The 26,318-nt window shown below is 31.4% G+C and overlaps 1 protein-coding gene across 7 annotated transcripts in view; it reads right to left on the bottom strand.

Annotated features, from left to right (window-relative positions):
- LOC143048500 (DENN domain-containing protein 5B-like) overlaps nucleotides 1-26,318 on the bottom strand; it is a 45,461-nt gene that overhangs the window by 18,119 nt on the left and 1,024 nt on the right. Inside the window, exons 2-15 of one of the 7 annotated variants that reach the window (XM_076222181.1) lie at nucleotides 22,701-22,810; nucleotides 21,216-21,753; nucleotides 20,450-20,470; nucleotides 18,704-18,829; nucleotides 17,292-17,476; nucleotides 14,905-15,679; nucleotides 14,159-14,306; nucleotides 11,714-11,804; nucleotides 10,357-10,386; nucleotides 7,686-7,811; nucleotides 6,312-6,464; nucleotides 4,773-4,869; nucleotides 3,199-3,258; nucleotides 2,395-2,430 (exon numbers count right to left, since the gene is read on the bottom strand). In XM_076222181.1, the coding sequence (XP_076078296.1) occupies nucleotides 2,395-2,430; nucleotides 3,199-3,258; nucleotides 4,773-4,869; nucleotides 6,312-6,464; nucleotides 7,686-7,811; nucleotides 10,357-10,386; nucleotides 11,714-11,804; nucleotides 14,159-14,306; nucleotides 14,905-15,679; nucleotides 17,292-17,476; nucleotides 18,704-18,829; nucleotides 20,450-20,470; nucleotides 21,216-21,753; nucleotides 22,701-22,810 (2,496 nt within the window). The remainder of the gene's footprint in view (nucleotides 1-2,394; nucleotides 2,431-3,198; nucleotides 3,259-4,772; nucleotides 4,870-6,311; nucleotides 6,465-7,685; nucleotides 7,812-10,356; nucleotides 10,387-11,713; nucleotides 11,805-14,158; nucleotides 14,307-14,904; nucleotides 15,680-17,291; nucleotides 17,477-18,703; nucleotides 18,830-20,449; nucleotides 20,471-21,215; nucleotides 21,754-22,700; nucleotides 22,811-26,318) is intronic. The other 6 variants (XM_076222184.1, XM_076222186.1, XM_076222183.1 and 3 more) reach the window with 6 other exon arrangements.

The following is a 26,318-nucleotide window of genomic DNA, read 5'->3' as shown; positions in this document are numbered from 1 at the left end:
TCAGAGACTCCACTAGCATTGTCTATGATGCAAAATGGTCAATCTTCTCAGATTGGTGTAGTGAGCGGGAAATTGATCCTTTCCAAGTCACTGTACAACAATTAGCAGACTTTCTAGTTTTTCTTTTTGAATCCAAAGGATTATGTCCCTCTACTATTAAGGGATATAGATCAGCTATCTCAAGAACTATTCATATTTCTGGTGGCCCAGATTTTGGAATCAATGAACATATTTCTCTTTTGGTTCGTAGTTTTAGTCTTGAAAGACCAAGACAAAAAACTTTAGTTCCTAAGTGGGACCTTGGACTAGTTTTATCCTTTTTAAAACTTCCTCCTTTTGAACCAGCAGAAACAATAGATTTAAGGTTTCTTTCCTATAAATGCTGTTTTCTTTTAGCTTTGGCTTCTGGACGGAGAAGGAGTGAAATCCATGCCTTCTCTATTTCTGATGCTTGCCTTCGATTTAACAGGGATAAATCTTCTGTTACTCTTTTAACGGATCCTGCTTTTTTGGCAAAGAATCAGATTCCAGATAAGGGTGCAGAACCAGTTGTGATTCCTGCACTCCCTAGCGATTCTATTTCTGTACTTTTATGTCCAGTAAGAATCCTATCTATTTATCTGGAAAGAACGTGTAGTTTACGTTCTGTTTCTAACTCAAGACTCTTTATTCCTATTAAAAAAGGAATCTCAGATCTTTCTGTTAAAACTATTTCTACTTGGATATGCAAATGCATATCTTTAGCTTATGGTTCTTCTAAGGCAGAACTTTTAAATAGTTTTAATGTTAAAGCTCATGATGTTAGGGGTATCTCTACATCCTGGGCTCTGTTTAACAGTGCATCTTTAGAAGAGGTACTGTCTGCAGGTTTCTGGAGAAATGAGAACTCTTTTATATCTCACTACCTCCAATCTATGGCTACTTTTGCCGAAAGTTTATACTCTCTTGGACCTATAGTTTCAGCACAAAGATTGAACTTTCCTCCTGTTTCTTCTGTTACAGGGGATTCAGCTTTACGTTAGATTCTGTTACTCAGAATTTATGATGGTAACGTATTTATAGCTATAAAATATTCAAATTTTAAAGTAAATTTGGATTTTATTAGATAAATACTTACCATCATAAATTATAGGTCCCACCCACCTCCCCTTCATCCCCTTTCCTTATGTTTCTGTCTTGAGGAAATTGAATGGAAGAATATGGGCAAACAGGGGTATATGTCCGGACCAGTGAGAGTACGTTTATTTTTAGTTGGGATTTTCCATCTGACCTATGACGCAATTGGGGTTACACTCAGAATTTATGATGGTAAGTATTTATCTAATAAAATCCAAATTTACTTTAAAATTTGAATATTTTTTACAGGTAGCATCAAGGTAGATTTAAATCTAACAATACCAACTGGTCAATTTAAATGTCCCTATTGTGTTGACAATTTTAAAAACAGGTTGAGCTATAGGTAAAATTTTACAGTAACACCTACAAGCATCTCACTGTAAAACAAATTGTTTTCACAGCAACAAGATTATCATCAACAAAATGTTAACTTTGTGTTATTAAAGGCACAGTTTATATTATCTATGTATTTTATAAAATTAGAAAAAAAGTTTCATTTGTATATATTCACTTTATTGTTTTAACAACCCATTACAAAAAATAATTAAAGTTTACACCTGTACTGTGTTATATTCAAGCATGGGAAAATAATAACCACATTCATATAGGAATAAACTTAAAATACATGTAAAGCTTCAGGAAGACCATCAATAAAAATCCTTAAAAAATAAAAAATGAAATTCCCAAAAGTATTATTCAGTCATATACGAAACCAAGTATACACTGATAAGGAAAATTAAAACTTCAGACCATTATTCAAAAATATAATAAAAAGACAACTTTGAACATGCAAGTAGCTTTACAAAAATCCCCAACAAAGTATTTTTGTTTAAGGAAATAATTCTGTATGTACCAACATGCATACAGATATGACCATGCCATTATTCTCACTCATACAAACTCACACTTGCTAAGGGATAAAATTTACTATTCAAAATGTGAGAATCATTTTCTCTACATGTTAATTTGATATTTTCAAGAGAGTTGGTCTTTAAAAATGCTATGTCAAACAGAAAGTTTCATATCTGAAATAAGTGTAATATATTATTCTTTATTCAATGGTAGCTACTTATCTGATTTGTAATATTCATTGTTTATGGAAATATTTAAGTATTTTTTTATAACATTACACATCAAACCAAACTTTTTTCACATAATCCAAACAGAAAATTCTAATTCTGGCTTTTAATTAATTTTGTTCCCTAGCTGTGTAAGTTTGTATAAATGAGAGCCTAATACTACATATGACAATTGTAAGCATGGACAAGGAAGACATACTCTCGTTCTGTTTTCTCAGTACACACCAAGCCATAGCTAATAATAAAATAGCAGAAATAGAAGCATAAATATCTTGTCAATTACTGTTAGTCAACTATGTTACACTGTTAATACAGACATACTTCTCAATTATAAAATAAAATTCTATGTTAAATCTCAGTACTTATCATTGGAATAACGTTTTTCTTTTTCAAATGTAAAAGAAGGAATACAGTGTATTATTTCATGACAAAATTCCCTACATTCATTTAACAAAACCAAAAGCAAGGGACCATCAACTATTGTAGTTTAGAATCTTTGAACAATGTGTTGGACTGCTATGTTATCTAAAGCATATTTGAGGATCAAGGTAAAGGGGGATAATAAATCACTTAATTAAGACATATTCCTCCTAACTAATGTAAACGAAAATGTAACCTTTTTAACAACAAACTGTATCTTGTATTTAAATTGTCCCCTTGGAATTTTCTGCCTCTTTTGTATTGGGTGTATTATAACCTAATTCAACCAAATTCTTACATTAAATACTTAAAGTATTAAAAAGTAAGTTAAAATTGAACTGCTATTCTGACAAACTTCAAAGTTTAACTGTACTATCATACATCATACATTTAATTAGAGATTTTCAACTTATATACCAATTTGTAAGTTGTTGATTCTCAATGAACCCAATAATGTTTTTTTATTCTATAAAATGTGGCCATCATTTATGTAGCTATAATAATATAGATATAGGATACAGAACTATGAAATATTTGCATACTGTAATAAAATAAATACATGGCACATGCATATACTACTTACTACAAATTGACATATATAAATCCATGACAGAGGTCGATAGGTCATTCTTAGGTTTTATCTCTGTTATAAATAATCATACACATACACAATACATATACGTTGACTAGTTTACATATCAAAACTGCGTAGGGAGTCTTTATTTCTAAGAGTAAGTGCATGAGATTTTCCAAAATGAAAAAAAATAATTGACTTAAAGTAAGTTTTTGGATAAATACTTTTGGGAAACAATTAACAGAAGAGTCTTTTTATCATTTTGATTACAGTGACTTGACTGTTAGTGTTGCTATTCACCAATTGCAACTCATTCAAAATTTTGACCCAATTACAATTTGTTTTATTAAATCAAATTGTTCAACTGGTCAAAAATTTGAACAAACTGTTCAGCCAAAATGTGAAAGTGCAAAGTGATAAAATAAATCATACTTACAATCCTATAAGTCTGTAACTCCACTGTATTGATGTAATTCCTAAATCAGTCTATCAATCTGTATAGTTATATTACAGCCATTACCATACTAAAGGTGAACTGTTTTATTTTGAATTGCTATAAAAATGTCAAAACTAAGCTTTTATAGAGTTTTTCTTTCGAAAAGTATTCTATATTTATAAGTATCACACATTATGTGTATAAAAACATTTCACCTTTAGTATGGTAATGGCAATAATATAACTATACAGATTGATAGACTGATTTAGGAAATACATCAATACAGTGGAGTTACAGACTTATAGGATTGTAAGTATGATTTATTTTATCACTTTGCACTTTCACATTTTGGCTGAACAGTTTGTTCAAATTTTTGACCAGTTGAACAATTTGATTTAATAAAACAAATTGCAATTGGGTCAAAATTTTGAATGAGTTGCAATTTGTGAATAGCAACACTAACAGTCAAGTCACTGTAAAAATAAATGTATATAAATCTACTTCAACATAATTTTGTTTGAAAAAGTCATGCTTCATCAAAAATAAAGAATAATGGTTTTATGGTACAATTCTTATATAAAAGTGAGATAACAGCTACCACGAAAGATAAGAAATATGATATTGCTTAAGAATTGCCCCGGAAGCATAAATATCAAATACAGCCCTTTACATTTTGAAACTTCTCAAAAACAGTCAAATAGATGCCTAATACTCATCTAGATTGCAAGAAATATTCCAAAAGTGTATAGATCAATAGATAGAAAGAATAACAGGCATGCCTTTATTTTTAGAAGGATGGATAAAGTTTACTATAAACAAGGCATATTCAAAATCCGAAGGATCACAGATACAGTAAGATTAACTTTCATGTTATACCATTTTCATCAGAATTTTTGTTTAATAGAGTCTACCATATTCAACCCTAATACCTTTTCTCAATATAGTCTAAAATTCCCATTCCACTATTTTATGGCTTATCTTTCAGTGGCGGATCCAGCCATTTTAAAAACCCAGAGTAAAGGGGGGGGGGGGGGAGGTTCTACCTATATGCTCCCATTCAAATGCATTGATCGGCCAAAAGGGGGTTCCAACCCCCCCCCCCCCTTGGATCCGCCACTGTCTTTATAGTTTGTACTAGCTAACTTACCAGGAGACAATAAATTAGGATCCAAGTATCTATTGCCTTGTTTACATTCTTCTAATTCTAGGAAACTTGTAAGATGAGACCATAAAGCTGACTTCCCCTGAAACAACATTATAGTACAATTGCAATACTAAATTTAGACATAGAAAATTTTATGTTATCTCATCCATACCTTTTTTACATTTATTTGTGATTCAATATTACACATTCCAATAGTTGAAGAACCATTATTGGTTGGTTAATCAATATCAGTAGTTCAAGCAAATCCCAAATCCCTTTATCAATTTATCTCATGATCTGCTGTCAACAAATTCTCTTACCCACCAAAGCATAGAGAAATTTTATAAATGTCTCTCTTGATTGTCACATCAAAAATAAGTTTGGCATATATAAAAGTGTCTAGAATGTGTATATATTTAATAAACCTTCACACTATACAAACTGTAACAAGAGTGCACACACTGAAATGTCTCGCCTTCTTTACTAATCATTGATATTATGTTGATAGTCCTAAGTATAAAGCTTAATTACAACTGTCACATAAACTTAACATTAACCAAGATAGCTAAACAAAGACCAATGAACCATGAAAATGAGGTCAAGGTCAGATGAACCATGCCAGGCAGACATGTACAGCTAACAAAGCTTCCATACAACAAATATAGTTGACCTACTACTTATAGTTTAAGAAAAATAGACCAAAACACAAAAACTTAACACTGTTCAATGAACCGTGCAATTGAGGTCATGGTCATATAAAACCTGCGGGACTGACATATAGATCATAATATATTTCCATACACCAAATATAGTTGACCTTTGGCATATAATATAAGACAAAAAGACCAAAACTTAAAAACTTAACTTTGACCACTGAACCATAAAAATGAGGTCAAGGTCAGATGACACCTGCCAGTTGGACATGTACACCTTCAAGTCCTTCCATACACCAAATATACTAGCCCTATTGCTTATAGTATCTGAGATATGGACTTGACCACCAAAACTTAACCTTGTTCACTGATCCATGAAATGAGGTCGAGGTCAAGTGAAAACTGTCTGACGGGCATGAGGACCTTGCAAGGTACGCACATACCAAATATAGTTATCCTATTACTTATAATAAGAGAGAATTCAACATTACAAAAATTCTTAACTTTTTTTTCAAGTGGTCACTGAACCATGAAAATGAGATCAAGGACATTGGACATGTGACTGACGGAAACTTCGTAACATGAGGCCTCTATATACAAAGTATGAAGCATCCAGGTCTTTCACCTTCTAAAATATAAACCTTTTAAGAAGTAAGCTAACGCTGTCGCCGTAGTCGCTGCCGCCGGATCACTATCCCTATGTCAAGCTTTCTGCAACAAAAGTTGCAGGCTCGACAATAAAACTAGAATTTAAATCACTCCTTATTTAACAAGCCAGCAAGGAATAATGTTATTTGTATGATTGTTTCATTTTTTGGTAGCATATCTATCATGTCTATAAATAGTGAAATAACACTTTTGTCTACGATTTACATTTCAAAATTTTCACCTTTTTAGACTGTAATCCATGTGACCAGATTCTCTCCAACATATCACATAGACTGGCTATCAGTGTGTTTTCCTCCACACCAGTGATGTTGACCTCTCCATGACCTAATTCTATAGCTTCATGTCCCATCTTATCTACCAACATTCTCTTTGTCTGAAATAATTAAACATTGTCAGTGAATAGTGATATAATGGAGGTCACAGTGACCGAATTCTATAGCTTCATGTCCCGTTTTATCTACCAACATTCTCTGTATGAAATAATTAAACATTGTCAGTGAATAGTGATATAATGGAGGTCACAGTGACCTAATTCTATAGCTTCATGTCCCATCTTATCTACCAACATTCTCTGTCTGAAATAATTAAACATTGTCAGTGAATAAACATATAATGGAGGTCACAGTGACCTAATTCTATTGCTTCATGGCCCATCGTATCTACCAACATTCTCTGTCTGAAATAATTAAACATTGTCAGTGAATAGTGATATAATGGAGGTCACAGTGACCTAATTCTATAGCTTCATGGCCCATCTTATCTACCAAAATTCACTTTGTCTGAAATAAGTAAACATTGTCAGTGAATAGTGACCTAATGAAAGTCACAGTGACCTAATTCTATAGCTTCATGTCCCATCTTATCTACCAACATTCTCTGTATGAAATAATTAAACATTGTCAGTGAAAAGTGATATAATGGAGGTAACAGTGACCTAATTCTATAGCTTCATGTCCCATTTTATCTAACATTCTTTTTGTATAAAATAAATGAATATTTTTAGTGTATAAAGAGTGATAAGATGGAGATCATAGTGACCTAGTTCTAAAACTTCATGTACAATATTATCTACCAGGGAGTACCAGCATTTTCTAAGTCTGGAATAGTTGAATATTATCACAGTGAATTGTGATCTGATGTAGGTTACAGTGACCTAATTTTATAGTTTTATGTTTGCTTACTTTCTCTCGACCTAAAAATGACTAGTGTATCATCACTGAACATACCATGATATTGCACCTTATTTTAATCACTTTGAATCAAATCATGTAAAAACAATATGAGGTTGATTGTTGTTTTTAATGTGAAGGGAAAATATTTCATGTATATTCAGGACTACCATGGAATATTTGAATAATTTCCACATGACAGTGAATAATTTTGATATCATTCATTGATACCTTATTAACTTATTTTACACAAAATTATGTTTATTTTTTTTGCCAATTATAAACCTTTGCTAATCTTGATGTTAAGGTAAACAGAACGTCTCATCATTAAGATAAATCAAAAATGGGATTATGGGACATCCTCCTTTTATGGCTTTTTTTTCTGGATTTACCAAATGATTAATCGAATAAACACTTGTATGTACCTTAGTTTTCCCCTCTTGCAGTAAAGTTTCTACAAATTTCCAGTTGGTCTGTATCATTGCTGAAGCTGACATATCAGATAACTTTGGTTGTCTCATGCTTTTACTTCGTGCTTCCTGGAGATATTTCTATAAATAGATAACAAGTGTTTAAAAAAGAGCTTTACTAGAATCTATAGTCTTTAATATATATGAAATAAAACAATCTCTAAAAATCTACATCTGCACATATAAGTTGGGACAGACATTTGGTCCCAAATTAAAGTATGGTGCAGTCTGATTTATCCACACACATAAGACTTATGACTTCACTTCATTCAACTGATAAAACCAATAATGGGATAATATTGTGTGAAGACATTCATAGCATATTTTTTATTTCATAAAATATTATGTTTGTATGGTTTCACGCTCAAGATTTTGTGAAATGTGAGTCCAAAATTGGGAAATAAACCTGTTTTGAGAGTTCCTCTAACGTACGGTGATTTCGCGTATGCCATCCGAAAATAGCTTATTATGAATAAGGGAAAGATTTTATACAACGGAATATAGTTAAATTTAAACCAAACACACTGCCAAGGATGCAAAGCAAAATTTATTTCTATCTGATAAAATTTTGACCTAAATAAAACAAATTTATCTGACAATGTATTTTTTTTTAATGGAAATTGGCTAAATATGGTATAATTTTAACTCTTGAACTTATCAATTTTATTCTTTTCTATCCCTTCAGAAGGCTTAAACAATCATAAGAAAGATTTTATTTGTGTTACTGTGTGGATATGACAAAATCAGCTGATGCACGACATCACTTGCAGTGTGGACACTGTGACTCCACTGTAACCATAAATGATCTAATCCTCTACATTATTTTGGTTTGTATATTTCCCTATATTATGAACAAATAAGGACGTCAATGCACCTTATCCTTTCACCCTACATTCAAAGTGTGTAAATATGGTTTCTGGGTTAATTCAGCCACCAAATTAATGGATTTGAGTGTTATTCATCAGTTCTTATTTCTAATCACAAAATTTTTAACATAATTAACTACAGAACACGTTTTCGGCCACAAAGTAACATACTTTTTTGTTTGCTTTCCAACATTATTTTTGAGAATATAATATATGTCACAAATAACTATGGAGTATGGAGCAGAATGAAAGTATATGGTATCTATTTCCAACTTACAAAACATATGGTTGAAACATATAGTTCAATCAATTTGAAAAAAGAAGGAAAGTAAGAAAGTTTTAAAGAAACTACATCATTGAATTTTCATAATCCATTAATGTTATTATGTAAGCCAAGCAAGTCAATACTTATATATATATCTTCTCATGCATAGCAACTGTTCTTTATGTAGTAGGCAGTAAAGTATTACACCATTTTTTTATGTCTTTTTTGGGAATAAGTCTAAGGTTTCCATTAACCATTTCACACCAAAGTACATGATTAAAAATCCTGCCTTTACTGAATAATGAATCAATATCAGAATATACAGCAACTTTACATGAACACTATTCTTATATTGAAACAACATATTCATTCGTTAAACATGAACAATAATTGCTAATACAGCATTTATACAACAGAGTTCCTTTCCACATCTCTATAGAATAAAAGGGAAATATTTACACACTGAGACAACAGTATTCTATATCTAACAATGATACAAATATTGAACTTACCGATGATATATAAAATGGTGAAATGATTGGGAAAAGATAAGAAAGAAATAATTCAAAGAGGAAAAGAGTGGAAAATATTACATTATGTTCATGAAGATCCCTGTTTTATGGTTGAATGTGTTTGCATATTGATACATGTATAATGATTACTTAAAATTATAGGAATGTGTGTTACGTCCAGTCTTCCAGAGAGCTGATGATATATTGGGTAAGGTTTGACCAGCTATTAGACTTTACACTGTAATATAATGTATCTTTTGAATAAAATAAAATGATTTGATTTTGTTAAGTTATGTTTTCTTCTTTTTACAGTCCATCTTTGTCAACATCATAAGCAGTGCTGAAAGTAAAAAAGCTGGTTTTACCTGAAGACCCAAGACCTGACTCAGAGGCTTTTTACATGTAATAACAGATAGGACTCAAACATGATTATCTCTCCTCAAGAATCATATGAGAAAAATTGGACAATGATCATAAATAACCTCGCCAATCAGCTGTGCGTTTTTGAATGTTTCTTTTGAAGTGAGTATATATGGCTTGAGATAGGAAGCATAGTTGATCACAAAGAAATTTGCTCTGCCTAAGATGAATGAATTCAGTACATTGTGCATATCAAAAGTAAGCACATGACATCAAGTAAAAGTGTTGATGAAACTCCAGATTGGTTCTTCTATTGTGCAATTTAAAAAAAAAAGTGATTTAAAGTAAATGATAAGAAATAAGTATCAAAACTGTTTCCCTGTTTTAAAATAAGCAATAATAAATACAAAATGTAAAAGTGTGCCTTTAGAGAATTTATAAAGAGATAAGTGAATATCATCACATACTTGAAAATTTCATGAAAATTCTATGTACCGGTACTTCAAGTTTAAAATGACAGTAAATGATGTAAGAAACATAAAGGACTTTCCTTTACCAAATCCTGTGTTTGTAAGAAAGACTAGATGAACCATTCTGGAGTTAAATAATCAAAATCTACTCACTAGCCAGAGCTTAGCATGTTTTTCAACAACCTATGGTGGATATTTGTAGATGTTTGACACATGTTTAAAATAAATATATGACTTTTACATTTTTAAAATATGAAAATATTAGACAAAGGGTATATAACTACAAAACACATTTACATGTATTTCTTGAGCATACCTTCACAATATTTTTAGCTTCATATACATGGTACCAAAACAATGCTAAAATTCAGTTTAACATTTTTCTCAAATTAGAATTCACTTAATAATTTGATTTAATTATCTAAATTTTATGGTTTATTTAAAGGAGTAGGTTCAGTAAGACCCCTTTTTGGCCCCAAAATATAGCAGTTTTACAAAATTGTGAAAATGTAATCTTTAAGCTATTTATTGGAAAGTGGAATACTTCTGCTACACAAATATGGGCTGTTTTTGACAATACAATGCACATATATCGGGTACTAACATCATTAAGTCATGCTAAATTACTGAAATCTTCACAATTTTAGCATTTTCGTTAAATTTTAGACGGTTTCTGTCTTAAATGAAAGTGGCCGCATTCGTGTTCATTCATAATATTGAAATGTAAGTTGTATTTGATGATTATACATAACATATATAAAGGTTGAGGATGAACACGGATGCGGCCACTTTCATTTTTGACAAAAACCATCTGAAAAGTGACGATTTTTTGCATATTTGATAGATTTTTCACATTTAAGCTTGATTCAGAGTGTTTTTTTAAATGACTTAATCAGTTAAAATCTTTCACATAAACTAATTGAATCAATTGAAATAGACACTTAAGTGTTTAAAAAGTGTCCAACATATTTCGTTTGTTGAACCTTAAATTTGCGGCCAAAATCGGCCCTTACCGGACCTACTCCTTTATAGTTTTTGTGGATCTTTCAACATAAGAAAAGAATTTCGAAGCAATTCGAAAATAGCTTAAGTTAAGAAATCAGCATTATGGTTAATTTAAAGCTGATGTAATTAAGAAACAATTTACCACATGTGAAACAAATCTTTTCAATATCATCTGCACATAAAAACCTAAAATGTTTTTTTTAAATATTAGCTAGGTACTCTTTATACAAGCAAAATCATGTATAATCATCATCAAATTTGTTTTGAAGATATGATACTATCTTTTTATATCGGCCTGCATTTCTTTTTTTTTTATTATTGGTGTCAGTTATCAATCCAAAATCATTAATTTTGAAAATTTTCCTGTCGTCACAATCCTTGAGTGGGCAATATCTTTTGCTTTTCAAAGTTGGGAAAACCCTGTAAATTGTTTTCCTTGTGAATTTAACAATGTTTAAAGTACTGTTTTTTCTTTATTCTTACAGTGAAAATGTATTTTGATTACCTCTCTCTGTTCAGGATTCATTTTAAGATGTTCAGAGTGTTGAAGTTGTCTGTCCCTCTTTCTCCATTTTGCACCCTCCCTGGATTTGGCCCTACATAGAATAAATCATCCATCTCAGTAAAAACAACTAGAGGCTCTAAAGAGCCTGTGTCGCTCACCTTGGTCTATGTGACTATTAAACAAAGGAAGCAGATGGATTCATGACAAAATTGTATTTTGGTGATGGTGATGTGTTTGTACATCTTACTTTACTGAACATCATTGCAGCTTACAATTATCTCTATCTATAATGAAGTTGGCCCAGTAGTTTCAGTGGAAAATGTTAGTAAAAATTTACAAATTTTATAAAAATTGTTGAAAATTGACTATAAAGGACAATAACTCCTTAGGGGGTCAATTGACCATTTCGGTCATGTTGACTTATTTGTAAATCTTACTTTGCTGAACATTATTGCTGTTTACAGTTTATTTCTATCTATAATAATTTTCAAGATAATAACCAAAAACAGTAAAATTTCCTTAAAATTACCAATTCAGGGGCAGGAACCCAACAACGGGTTGTCCGATTTATCTGAAAATTTCAGGGCAGATAGATCTTGACCTGATAAACAATTTATCCCCCTGTCAGATTTGCTCTAAAGGCTTTGGTTTTTGAGTTATAAGCCAAAAACTGCATTTTACCCCTATCTTCTATTTTTAGCCATGGCGGCCATCTTGGTTGGATGGCCGGGTCATCGGACACATTTTTTAAACTAGATACCCAAAAGATGATTGTGGATAAGTTTGGATTAATTTGGCCCAGTAGTTTCAGAGGAGAAGATTTTTGTAAAAGATTACTAAGATTTACGAAAAATGGTTAAAAATTGACTATAAAGGACAATAACTCCTATATGGGTCAACTGACCATTTCGGTCATGTTGACTTATTTGTAAATCTTACTTTGCTGAACATTATTGCTGTTTACAGTTTATTTCTATCTTTAATAATTTTCAAGATAATAACCAAAAACAGTAAAATTTCCTTAAAATTACCAATTCAGGGGCAGCAACCCAACAACAGGTTGTCAGATTCATCTGAAAATTTCAGGGTAGATAGATCTTGACCTGATAAACAATTTTCTAATAGTCAGATTTGCTCTTAATGCTTTGGTTTTTAAGTTATAAGCCAAAAACTGCATTTTACCCCTATGTTCTATTTTTAGCCATGGCAGCCATCTTGGTTGGTTGGCCGGGTCCCTGGACACATTTTTTAAACTAGATACCCCAAAGATAATTGTGGCCAAGTTTGGATAAATTTGGCCCAGTGGTTTCAGAGGAGAAAATTTTTGTAAAAGATTACTAAGATTTACGAAAAATGGTTAAAAATTGACTATAAAGGGCAATAACTCCTATATGGGTCAACTGACCATTTCGGTCATGTTGACTTATTTGTAGATCTTACTTTGCTGAACATTATTGCTGTTTACAGTTTATCTCTATCTATAATAATATTCAAGATAATAACCATATAACGGCAAAATTTCCTTAAAATTGCCAATTCAGGGGCAGCAACCCAACAACCGGTTGTCCGATTCGTCTGAAAATTTTACGGCAGATAGATCTTGACTTAATAAACAATTTAACCCCATGTCAGATTTGCTCTAAATGCTTCGGTTTCAGAGTTATAAGCCAAAAACTGCATTTGACCCCTATGTTCTATTTTTAGCCATGGCGGCCATCTTGGTTGGTTGGCCGGGTAACCGAACACATTTTTTAAACTAGATACCCCAATGATGATTGTGGCCAAGTTTGGTTAAATTTGGCCCAGTAGTTTCAGAGAAGAAGATTTTTGTAAAAGTTAACAACGACGGACGACGGACGCCGGACGACGCCGGACGATGCCGGACGCCAAGTGATAAGAAAAGCTCACTTGGCCCTTCGGGCCAGGTGAGCTAAAAATAGAAGCTAAACATTTAATCACCGAATATCACAAGACACTAATGTTATTTTGTTTTAGAATGCTTAATACATTGTATGTCAACATTTTAAGGTCAGTTAAAAAATCCAAGTATGATAAGTTAATAAAACTGCCAACATTGAACAGTGTAAGGGAATGTATACTAATATACATAAATTAAACTTGGAGTATTATAATATACATAAAGATAAATTTTCTTACACATATTAAATAAATTGGTGTGTGTTTAAATTTTAAAAACAGATTTGAGCTTAAGGAATTTTCCAGTCAAATCTGTATCATCATTTGACTCTGATTTTGTACCAAGGCCTTGGCTTTGCTGATATGGACTTTGTGTTATACGAAAATGAAATGTACTTTTTTATCCTTACTTCAAACCAGGAGAAATGTCATCCTATGTGAACCACACTAGAAAGTTGTCAACCATATTGAAGTGAAATAAAAAATGTCCCCATTGAACAAGATGAGCATATATATAATAATTCTTACTTGAAAACTGGTTCTGTGTTGAGAACTTTTTCGTTTAACTGTGGAAAGTTTCCAGGTTCTATAGTTGTAGACACAGTTAATCCCTCCAGAGTGTGGGGTTTTGGGGAAACATGATCAACATAAATCACTCTCTTCTTCAATAGATTCTCTGAAACAAAACAAAAACATAATTCTTATTATTGTATTGAACATAACAGTCCCTGCGGAATATAATCAGTAGCAAGTATGAAATATTCTTGTTATTTCATATTGATAGAACTTTAGAAGGCTTTTATATATGATTGGAATTTTGAATAAATACATATTCTTGTTGCATTAAAGACCTGTTGGTGACCTTTTGATGTTGTCTGCTCTATGGTCGGGTTGTTGTCTCTTTGGCACATTCCCCATTTCCATTCTCAATTTTATATATATATAGATTATTACATTGATACAAGTGGATTATCGGATTTATCCAATCGAGATAGGCTCGGACTTTAAAATTGATAATTTAACTATCTCGATTGGATAAATCCGATAATCCATGCGTTACTATGTAATAATTTGTTTCTTTAATGATTAAACGATAATTTTTCTTCTTTTCTAAACCAAAATCCCCTTCCATGAAGTTGTCAATTTCATTAACACCTGTTGGAACATTTTGATCAATTCAGGGAGCCGAGAAAGGTTATGACCCTTTGACTCAGCCAATCATACTTCACCCAAGGAACAATATCTTCACATCTGATATTAAAAAAAATAATTACCTGTATCTTCAATAGTATTACATGGTGCATAGGTGTGTCTGACATGTTCTCCAACTTGTTCCTTTAACAATTTTAATCTTCCATCAAAGATCCGTAAACTGGGTTCTGGGTCTTCCCACAGAGATAAAATTTTATTGTCAATGAATGTGGCAAACATCTGTGTCTCAGTGAAATATGACAAAAAGGGGAGGTAAGCCTCGGGCTGATCACTTAGAAAAGATGCTTTATCAAAGTTCTGCATGGACTCCCGATTTGTTAACCATGATTCCATGTCTTGATTCGGGGGAATAACAAATGTGTCATATGAACTAAATATGTGTAAAAAATGATTCAGAAAGATTTCTCTAACAGTGTTGTTATAGTTAAGTTGTGTAATTTCTTGTTCACTCATAGAACTTGGATCATTGTCATCATTTTGAGTAGAAACATCTTTTGTTTTATCAGAGAATTCATCAATAGTGTTCCAGACCCCTGTTTTCTTGGCAATCTCAGAGATTCTATTGAAGGCTTCACTTTGATGTAGAATGTCTAGCTTGTTTTGAAGATCTGGACAACTCTGGTTACTTAATCTGGAGTCTTTCAATGAACTGTCAAAATTGTCTAGGGTTGAAAAAGACTTTCGCGTGGTTATGTTTACAGATTTTTCGTTGGCATGGCGGAATTTGTTTTTGACTTTGATAAGTTCACCAATCAATTCCTGTGAGTGTGGGAAGTTTGGTAAATCTTCTGGAACTTCAACTGTCCTAGCATCAATATCAACAAAACACATATTGGCCTGAAACAGAAATAAACAATATCAACAAAAACACATATTGGCCTGAAACAAATTTTAACAATAGTACCAAAATACATTTTGGCCATGGAGTTATTCACTTCTTTAACGCATTTTTAAAGGAAAGCAGAAACTTTTTTTTTTTTTAAATTAACTCAACAGATACCATGCATAAAGTAAAGGAACTTTTTTCAGTGCAATAACAGTTGCCAAAATTGAGAAATTTGACCAAAGTCTATTTTCAGATGATGATATCCAGGGCTCACACTACTTCAGAATTATAGGGAGAAGTGACTTCTCTTTTTGAAACTGATAGGGAGAAGTGGTGAGATTTGAAAGAGAAGTGCTCATTCGCGCGGTGCGCTACAATGTTTGGATTTTACTATAGTATAAAGGGTCATATGTAACTAATGTTCTTTTTATATTATTCAATTCATATCTGAGTATACAATTAAAGTAACATTTCAAATTAAAAGTTGTTTAAGTTTTACTAAGGTTCTTGTGAGAAACTACCAACTAAATATTTAATATTTAGCAGTAAAAAAAATTTTTTATTTTAAAAAATGTAAAGAAATTTTAATATATCAATTACAATTTAATTCAAATCTATCTTGTGTATGAAATTCAGTGTTTCTCATAAAAAAAATAAAGTTATTAAGCTGGGCCATAATATAATTATAGTCTCAGAGTTAAGCAACTTTGAAACAATCCATAAAAAAATATAGGGAATTATATATACACCAATCAATTAGATGTAACCAAAAGTCTCTTAATGCGTGTGGAATATGTAATTTTCCCCTTTGGGATCAATATTCTTCTGTCAGCTGTTCCATCCGTCTGTCCGTAGTAATTATTGTAAAAGTACGGATTTCGGTCATAGCTGGTCCGGTTCAGATCCGTAGTTTAGAAATCGGTCAATGGCGGACAAATGCAAGAAAATTTACAAAATAAACGATGTTTGACAAGTTATTTGGAAAGGAACATGACGTTTTTAATGCAATAAATGGATTAAACATTTACTGGAGGCAACTTTTATCACGTTTAAATGAAGTAACAAACTTATTTTGCTGCCGAAATTTAGGTTGATGTACGTTTTCGAGTAACAAGCACCGGGAACTTGCGGAAATGCACGAAGTGATAAAAAGTTGTATTTTTATCAAATAACCTGCTACACACTGCAAAGACAATGCTTCAACCTCTTTTCTTAAGAGAATGAATCGTTTATGTCTAAATTTCTTTAATTATCAATAAAAAATTGATGTTTCACCAACTTGGTAAAAATTGAAAATGTCCGATTACGGAGGCGACTGAAAGCGAGTATCGTCAAGAACAGGGCGACTTGTTTTCGCTTTTGGGGGTCGGGGAAAGCGAAGTGACGGTCTGGAAAGCGACTTCTTCGCCCAAGTCGCCTGGTAGCGTGAGCCCTGATATCATGTGATAGCATGACGCTGGCTGACTAAGGAAGATGCCAATACTGCTAGACATACTTGCACACAATGCATAACCACCTGTATATAATCAAGATGTCTTATTGTTATTTTTGTTGTTGGATTGCTGATGCATTGACAGCTACCCCACAACTCCTTTTATTTATCATTATAGATATATCACTTACTTCACTAGGTAATTGAAGTTCTGATCTGCTCTCTTTACCATGGTGTAATCCCATTACAAATGGTACTGGAGCATCTAAGAAATGGGTGAGTGATGCTGGCAGTATAGGTACATAAACATGCTGCCATTGGTATGGGAATATCAAGGTCATCATACATTCTGCTACTAACATTAACTTCTGGTAATCTATGAAGAAAAGAGAAAAAATATACATAAATTATATATTAACACAATAATCAGAATTATAAAAGAATATCTTTGTTTTAGCAGGATAACCCCTGCAGTAATCAAAAGTAAATCATCCAAAAAATTGTGCATTGTTAAAACTGAATCTTGCCTTATCTTATATGTTATAGCTGTCTTTTATTCTAAATTGTTACATTGAAATCTAAAATTTTACCCACATGTCCTTATATTCATGAATCAAAGTGCAGATTCATATAGATAAATGAATAAGGAGTTAAATGATGTATGATTTCTTTACTTGAAAACAGTTCTAAAATGATTTCCAGACTAAAACTTGCTGCTTAAGGGCATACGATACAGTTTGGACCCGTATTTAAAAATGGATGAAAATTTCCATATAAGCTATTTTTTGCCTGATTAAATCAAATATGTAATAAAAAATATACCTTCATGTGCTACTTTTTGAGTTAAATGAGGACGAAATTTTGTATATTTGCTCAAAATTCAGATTTGTGGTCGTATTTTCCCTTTCGAAAGAAAGACATAACTTTTTTGTTTTAAAAGATAAACACAAATTGTTTTTTGTTAACTTAATTTGTAATTTCTGTATTTTATAAGTATCATAAAATTTTATGCATTTTTTATTCAGAAATAACTCATATTTATCAAATGGTCATGAATTGAGAAAAAAACGTCATTTTTTGCTGTATATTTATCAAAATTAAAAAAATTGCACTATTTACAGTTTTATAAAATTTGGTCTACATAATCTCCCTGGAAAAATGAAACTAAATGCCATTTAAAAAAATAGGGGTCCATGCATTTCGTTTTCAAATTAAATCAGTTTGAATTATAAAAATAAGTCGGAAATGTATCCTTTCCCGATATGTCACAGTTTGAAGTCGCGAAAATAACATTTTACGTTAGCAACGTCATTACCTCCGCTGTAACTGTATCGTATGCCCTTAAAGTCTGGGTCTGCAATATCCATATTTTTCATATGGGCTGATCTCTGAGTTCATAAAAAGGCTGTTAGCGCTCCTCAGATTTGAATTGGTTATGTATCAAGTCTGCTTCTTAAAATTATAGCCTATTTATTAAGAGATCGAGCAATATACACTGTATATGTATTATTGTAAAATTTTTGTATATATCCCAACTTTCAATAAATGTTATTAGTTTTAATTCATATCAATTTATTAATGAAACATTTCTTTTGTCTCTTACCAGAAGAATACAATAAGACTTGGTGTTCTAACAGTAATGTTGTAAACAGTTGGACGATATCTTTTATGTCAAGGTAATCAAATAACTGTGAAAGACAGAAGTCAAACAATGGCAGCTCACTTACACCTGAAATATGTACAACATACACTGTAGTTATTAAAATATTCTTGTTAAGCTTAATCTTACAGGAATTCAATAGTAAAATTATTGTTCATTTATTTGTTTATCATACAGCCAAAATATTGACAGAGAAAAGTAGAAGCATGTGATAGAGAAGTTATATATTACCAAGAGAAGTAAATGAATGATACATATTTGAGTATAGATTTATCTTCTCATATCTTACTTATACAGTAGACTATAAGAAACATGAGTAATACTTGAACTTCTTTTGCATTTCAACAAGATGTAATAATCATAGAATAACTAATCCAGTAAAATTGAAAAAAAAATATTCAACCAGTCACTGAACAACACATTATTTCCCTAATGTGAGATAATTTAATTTCTTAGGATTTTCTAAGATATTGAGCTAACATGTAAATTAAGAAGATATTACAAGAAAATATATCATTTCTCAACCATCTCCTTTCATTTTGATGCAACTTTGTTGACAACATCTTGACAATACCGAGCATGACATCAAGGGGACTAAAATTATGGGATTTATTTAATGGGAGTTACTTGTTTTATTTGAATGGGAAATTTATATTAAAATAATCATATATTTACATAGTACATGTAGATGATCATCTATATGTAAAACATTAAAATAAATGTAGCAAGATATGTTTTAAGCTTTAGAAGAATTAATCTTTTTTATGGGTGCAAAACTGTATCTAAATAAACCTGGTCAACATGTACATGATCAGTAGATTTAATTCATAGAGAACTATAATTTATCAAAAAAAGAAAACTTGTGAGAGGCATTGCTGCAATGAAAAACCAACACCATTCCTAATATGAGTGTCAAGGGTTCATAGCTAGATACCTATGACATGTTTGAATATATCACTCTCTACAAAGGTTTTTAAAGAGGCTTCATTACCTGCTAACATTTGACAAGTACAGTAATTGTCTTAACATCTGAATCTATTTCCCCTAGATTCCACTCTGTGCTTATTCTTGCCAGAATTGTGGAACATATTTATACATTTGTATAACTAATAAAATATATGTAATATGCACTAACATTTTGTGTTACTATCGTGACTATCTAAGACACATCTGCTTAGTGTTTCTTATCTCAGTCAGATATAAGGGAGATTGAAAACAGCAATAGTAAACATGGGAAATAAAGTCATTAACCAATAAATGTATGCTGTCTCTACTCAGTTTTACTGCACAGAGATTAGGAATCTTACTTATTTTTTTATTTTTTTTATTTTCATGGGTGAATGAAGTTTAGCTTAAATGCTTAATTAATTTTATCATGTTTGAACAAATGGTGGAGGGGAAATACACATTTTTAAATAGTTCTTAAAAAAAAAAAAACCAGGACAAAAAAAGAAGTATAAGTATGTTGAGTAACATTAATATTAATGTAATAACTAATTGTACTCTTGACCAGTTTTAATAATGATAATAAAAAGTTGTACATAAAAAAATTCTATCAGAAAACTTATAACTTTTGATTAACTAGCATTAATCTGATTACTTTTTGCCCACTAAATTAAGTATCATTATATCTTTTGACAAAGCTTGCAACAACATCCAAAGCACTAACACCCAAGTGTACAAACAAACCTTTAACTTCTCGCCAGTCCACTGTAAACATCCAATCAAATAAATATAAAATCTACTTCATACAGCATTCCAAAGATTATAATTGTAATTCATAATTAATATTTATATGTACATGCTAGTCTATAGCTTTTGTGAGATATTTAATATTTAGTCAGCCAACAGGTAAGGCTATATATATGCTCTGATATGTCATCATCTAGTAATGTTCACATATCTTTGTATCCTATGTGACTTGAAAAGTGTAACAGATACATGTAATAAGAAGTGTACATGTGTGGACATGATATTCTTGTAGCTGCATTAATATTTATGTAATGTCATCCAAAGCAGATTATTTAATATACAGCCTGTATTATTTCAATACATCAAAGATGTTGCATATTTATCCTTCTTAATAAAACATGAAAAATAAAACAAATAACTGAACATGAACACATATTTATTCTTGATATAAATCTTGCCTTCATAAATTTTAGATTAACATGCAAACCATGCACTTTTCCTAGAAATGAACAATGTTATGTATTTATACAACTTATGTACATTATACATTGAAAAAGATGATATAAAAACAATTTAAGGGCTTACTTGATTTAATTCTAAGGAACATATATATACATGAAAGTTGTTTGTTTTTTTGTGTGGACATGTACTTGAAAGAAAAGTACATTGTACATCCGTATTGTCATGTTATATCATAATTTTTTTTTATCCATATAATGTAAACATAACATTATTTTTGTTTGTATTTTATTCATATACTTACTTGGACGCTGACAAAATATTGGTGACTTTATACCATAAAACTTCATACTGCGCCCTGGTGGAGGTAATGGTACTTCATATAAAACATTATAAATATACGATTCTAATGAGAACTCTATTTCTGTTGGATTTAATACAGCACTATGTAACTGTTGTAAAAACTGCTGAGTCGGCTGAACAAATGGTTGCTGAGTAATTAAACATAAACATTTTGTGACATACAGTCTGTCCTTGTTTGATTTGTAAATTTTCAAATCGTCAATTGTCCTTTTCTTTGTAGTACCAGGACTAAATCTAAGATTTCCTCCTACTTGTTCAATATGTAGTGTATCTGACACATCTGTTTCAACCTCTGCTAGGAACATGTGTTGTAATGTCTGCATGGCAGCCAAGATTTTGTCATCTGTAACTTCCTCATAATAAATAAATGCAGACCCATATGTTCTGGTGCCATCTTCCCTAGTGATGATAAATGAATGAAAGTCTGGCTGTCTGTCAGCTTTCTGTATACAAAAGGATAAACCTCTTGGAAAACTGAGCTAAAAATTAAACAGACAAAAAATAAACTATATTGAACATGTTGAAGCAACTTAATTACTTAAAATGAAACAAAAGTGAATCAAAGGAATTTCAAAAGAATTTATTAAAGAAATCTTCACAAATTTCCTCAAGTCATTTTACATTTTTATGTGTTCTTAGTGTGTGATATCTTTATGCAGATATTTGCTGAGACACACTGTTTGTCTGACTTAGTTACATGTATTTTGTTTACAGGATTATATTACCATTTTACAGACAAGTTCGTCACCAACGTGTATCTATTCTTTCAAACTATATTTTAAATAAACCTTATAAAAAATTATAATCATACTAAATAACTATTGATGAATCGTTCCCTCTTATTTTACAAGTATGATTAAAAAGATTGCTTATTACATTCAAAAACGACATGTACAAATGCATAATGGCTTAAAATTTCAATTACTGCCCTTCAAAATATTCAAAACTAATTTAAAACAAAAAAGAGATTTTCATTATTGAACATAGACTCATAGTTTTAAAGATTTTATTTCCAAAGTAATATAGTTCCAACTCAATATGATCAGAAACATATAGATATACTGTTCCCAGATATGATGTTTAATTTAGTTGAATACCAGTACACATTACCAAGTATCTAATTTCAGGTGGTAAAGTTACTATATATATATATATATACATGTATATTGGATTTATGCTGTCTCTTTATAGAGATTATAAAACACCAGCTTGGCAGTTTGTTAAGTAAATATTATGATCACCATGATCACAGGACTGAAGTTTAAATAACACTGGTTTCAGCCAAACCCCTAAGCAATTTAACTACTTTTCTACAAAGCGATAATTTTCAAAAAATATTTCCAAAAAAATTATCTACAAGTAGTATTGCAAACTGTATGATTTAATTTTGTGTCATGAACAGCAGTGTTTAATTGTATATAATTACCATTCCAACAGCTACTTTGTCGAATGCATTCCATGGCACTGATTCAGGATAATGATCCAATACCTTGGACTTAAAAGGACGATCTAAAGGAGGACACTGCAAATGTTCACCTAAAAATATATTAAAACAATTATTTTAAATTCCTTCCTTCATACATGTATATGTCTATATCAAAACAAACCTTGAATGTAATATTCCTTCCTACATATACATGATATATTATCACTCAATAAATGTAAAATATGACAGTTGTCATTTCCTGGCCTGTATATCAGAGGTTAAGGCAAATGACTGTCACGGGTACTACATGTACTTGTACAAATATTTCTTCATTTGGATTTGTACTGATTGATAATTTAGTCTTAGATGCATGATTTTTTTTATTAGTTGTGAACTAGCTGTCAGTAACTGTGAGTACTCTCTGATCAGTACTAAGTGTCTTTTTGTTGTTGGGATATACAAGTACCAGGCCATGTTCACTCTGTGATTTTGTTAGATGTATTTCTATTTGTATCCATCTGATGCATTAACCCTTTTTCAGCTGTTTTTTTTTTTTTAGTAATAGTTTGTTCTTATGTTGTACTGTTATACCACTGTCCCAGGTTAGGGAAAGGGTTGGGATCCCGCTTACATGTTTAACCCTGCAACATTCTGTATGTATGTACCTGTCCCAAGCCAGCAGTCTCTAATTCAGCGATTGTCTTTTGTTGATGTGTTACATACATGTATTTGTTTTTTCGTTTGTTTTTTTGTGCATAAATTAGGCTGTTTAATAGTTTCCTCGTTTGAATTGTTATACATTTGTCATTTCATTTCCTTTTGAAGCTGACTATGCGGTATTGGCTTTGCTCAGTGGCCGTACAGTGACCTATAGTTGTAAATTTCTGTGTTATTTGGTCTCTTGTGAAAAGTTGTCATTGACAATCATATACCATATCTTCGTTTTTATATATATAGAAGGTTCAAGTTTCATAAATTTAACACATTTCAAGTACTAATAATTTAATATAACCATAGATTCTTATATTATATATTGCATAGGCCGATCCAGGGAAGTGACACCACTGCCCTTCCAAATTTGTGGGAAAAATCTAGTTGATTATGAAGGGAATCGCTGAAGAATGACTGAAGCAGGCCCACTCTTATTGCAGTCAGTGGGCCCCCTCCAACTAATAAATGTATGCATCCCCCACTGTATTATTACACTTGTCATTAATCAGTTCCTTACCCAACCCTGCATTCCGGCATTTATTATTGTAACATTTTATTTTTAATGTACCAATAACTGTAGCCAATGCCTTTAACTAATTACTAAATAAGGTTCACATATACATGTATCATGATGAAAACAAACAGCAAAGTGGTGTTAATATATCTGATTCTAAACTTGTTTGATTTGCTCTTGTACATGTTTGTACCAACGTATTTGATTTCAATGAAAGGAATCTCAAAATTACTGAAAAAGTTTACACCAGGAATTTCGATATCAATAACTAGTCAAAACATTTACTAAATTTTATCATCGGTACAAGGAAATTATTTGTAAATATGAATCAACATGCAGACATTATATATGGTCAGGTATTTCACATACATTCTTTACAAAGCACAAAAATGTCAGCATTCACCTCAAAAGGGAAACCAAACTTTTAAACTGACTTATTCCGAAAGGATATAGTTACAATACCTTTGTCAGGTCATGGAGGATTGCATATTTTGGAATTAATATTAGTTCATTCACAGGGTCTTTGCATCAGAAAATAAACATGATAAACACATTTTTTCTAAAACCCGTTGTTGGCTTGATATGTATACAGGTTATGTTCTTTTTGTATAACTTATGATGGTATGATACTAAACTCCTAACTGGAGAAATTGTACTTGATTTTTATATGACGAAAACATAATCTTCCAAATCACATTTTAATTAACATAATTAAGGTCTGATGCTGGCATGTCAGTAACTACTAACAATGCTAACAGGCCTTTGTTAATTTCTGTATCATTGTCAATTTTTTAGTTTCTTTTATTACCTATTCTGACATTAAATAGACTTCTTTTAAACTGAGTTTTACTGTGCATATTGCTATGTGTTTCTTTATTCTACATTGGCTAGAGGTATGGCATGTATACATGGTGGTATAATGTAGCATGTATAGGGGAGGGGTTGAGGTCTCACAAAACATGTTTAACCCCGCCACATTTTGGTGCCTGTTTTAAGTCTGGATCTTCTGGCCCAGTGATATTGTTTGCCTCAAATTACAGCCGAAATTCGGCCTTTTCCCCTAGAGAAAATTCCCAATTACTAAAAAAAATGGCTTAAAATTCCTCCCAAAAAGTTCAAAATTTTCCCAAAAAAGTGATGGCTTGGTAGTAATGTTTGTAAATTTCGTATTCATGTTATTATTTTGATATTAGAAAGCACTTTTGAGATCCAGTTTTCTGATCAGAATCATCATGGTGTTTGTAAGACACATGGTTTTCAATGCATTAAGTACCCAGTGTTCTCCCCAGGCCCTTAAAGGACCACGGGCCCGCGATGTATAATTTTCTACCGCGGTGGTATCGTTCTTGCCGCGATGTATAATTTTTCTCCGTGGTGCTAAAGTTTTTGGTAATAAAATCGTAAATCGGTAAAGTTTGAGACGACTTGTTCGTGAGGTTTAAAATTTTACATGAAAACTGACCAGTTCTAACCAGTTTAATCCAGATCTGACAGGTAGATTGTTTACACCACGTGATGATTTACCTTTTGAGGTTAACCTTGATGATTGGATTTAATCCATGTATATGATTCTTTTGTGTATTAATTAATTAAGAGATCATAATTTTAATTACAGACTTGTGAGGGACAAGCAGACATTTGTTAATGAACTGTATTACGCCAGTCTTGAGTCAAAATAATTTGCCTGTTGGAAATTAATTGTGGAGTTACTTCCCCTGATTTTGCTTATCACAAATAAATGCTCCTCAAATATAATTTCTCATTGAAAATAAAAATAAATTACAAATTGAATGCAAAATTATATTAGAATGTTACATTAAGGATAAAAACTTTCTTAGAACATACCAACAAAAATGTTTTGAAAATTATTTTTGAGAATCATACTTTTATTGATGCACAGACATATTATATTAAATTAGTAGATTTTTCAATTTTGACATATATGACTGTGCCAGGGCTGACAAGCCTACTGCCAAAATTATAATAGAATCCAAAGCTGGGCTATAGCTAAATATGAACTAGTGGATAGATATATTTATATAAGTACTCTTCATGTCTGAAACAAAAAATTAACTATAAAAATAATTTGATGTTGTTTAAAAGAATCAGGTCTAAAACTATGGAAAATAATTTTTAATCTACTGAAGGTTCTGTATCAAAATTTAATCTTGTTCAAAGTTAATTGTTATGGTGAAATCTAACATGGGGAATGTGTAGTGTCACTACAAGTACATGTATCAGGACAAAATGGCTTGATCAAAATATAAGAAGTGACTTTAGTTTAAAGACTAATTGTGCTTTCTTTTATTTATTCTTCAAAGATATTAAAGTATACAAACTGTTTATTGATTTTCTTTTTCTACCAATAATTTTCTGACCCAAAGTCCATACAA

The sequence above is a fragment of the Mytilus galloprovincialis genome, chromosome 10 (assembly GCF_965363235.1).
Source record: "Mytilus galloprovincialis chromosome 10, xbMytGall1.hap1.1, whole genome shotgun sequence".
NCBI lineage: Eukaryota > Metazoa > Mollusca > Bivalvia > Mytilida > Mytilidae > Mytilus > Mytilus galloprovincialis.
The sequence above is the reverse complement of the archived record's forward strand: the minus strand, read 5'-3'. Positions and strand labels throughout refer to the sequence as shown.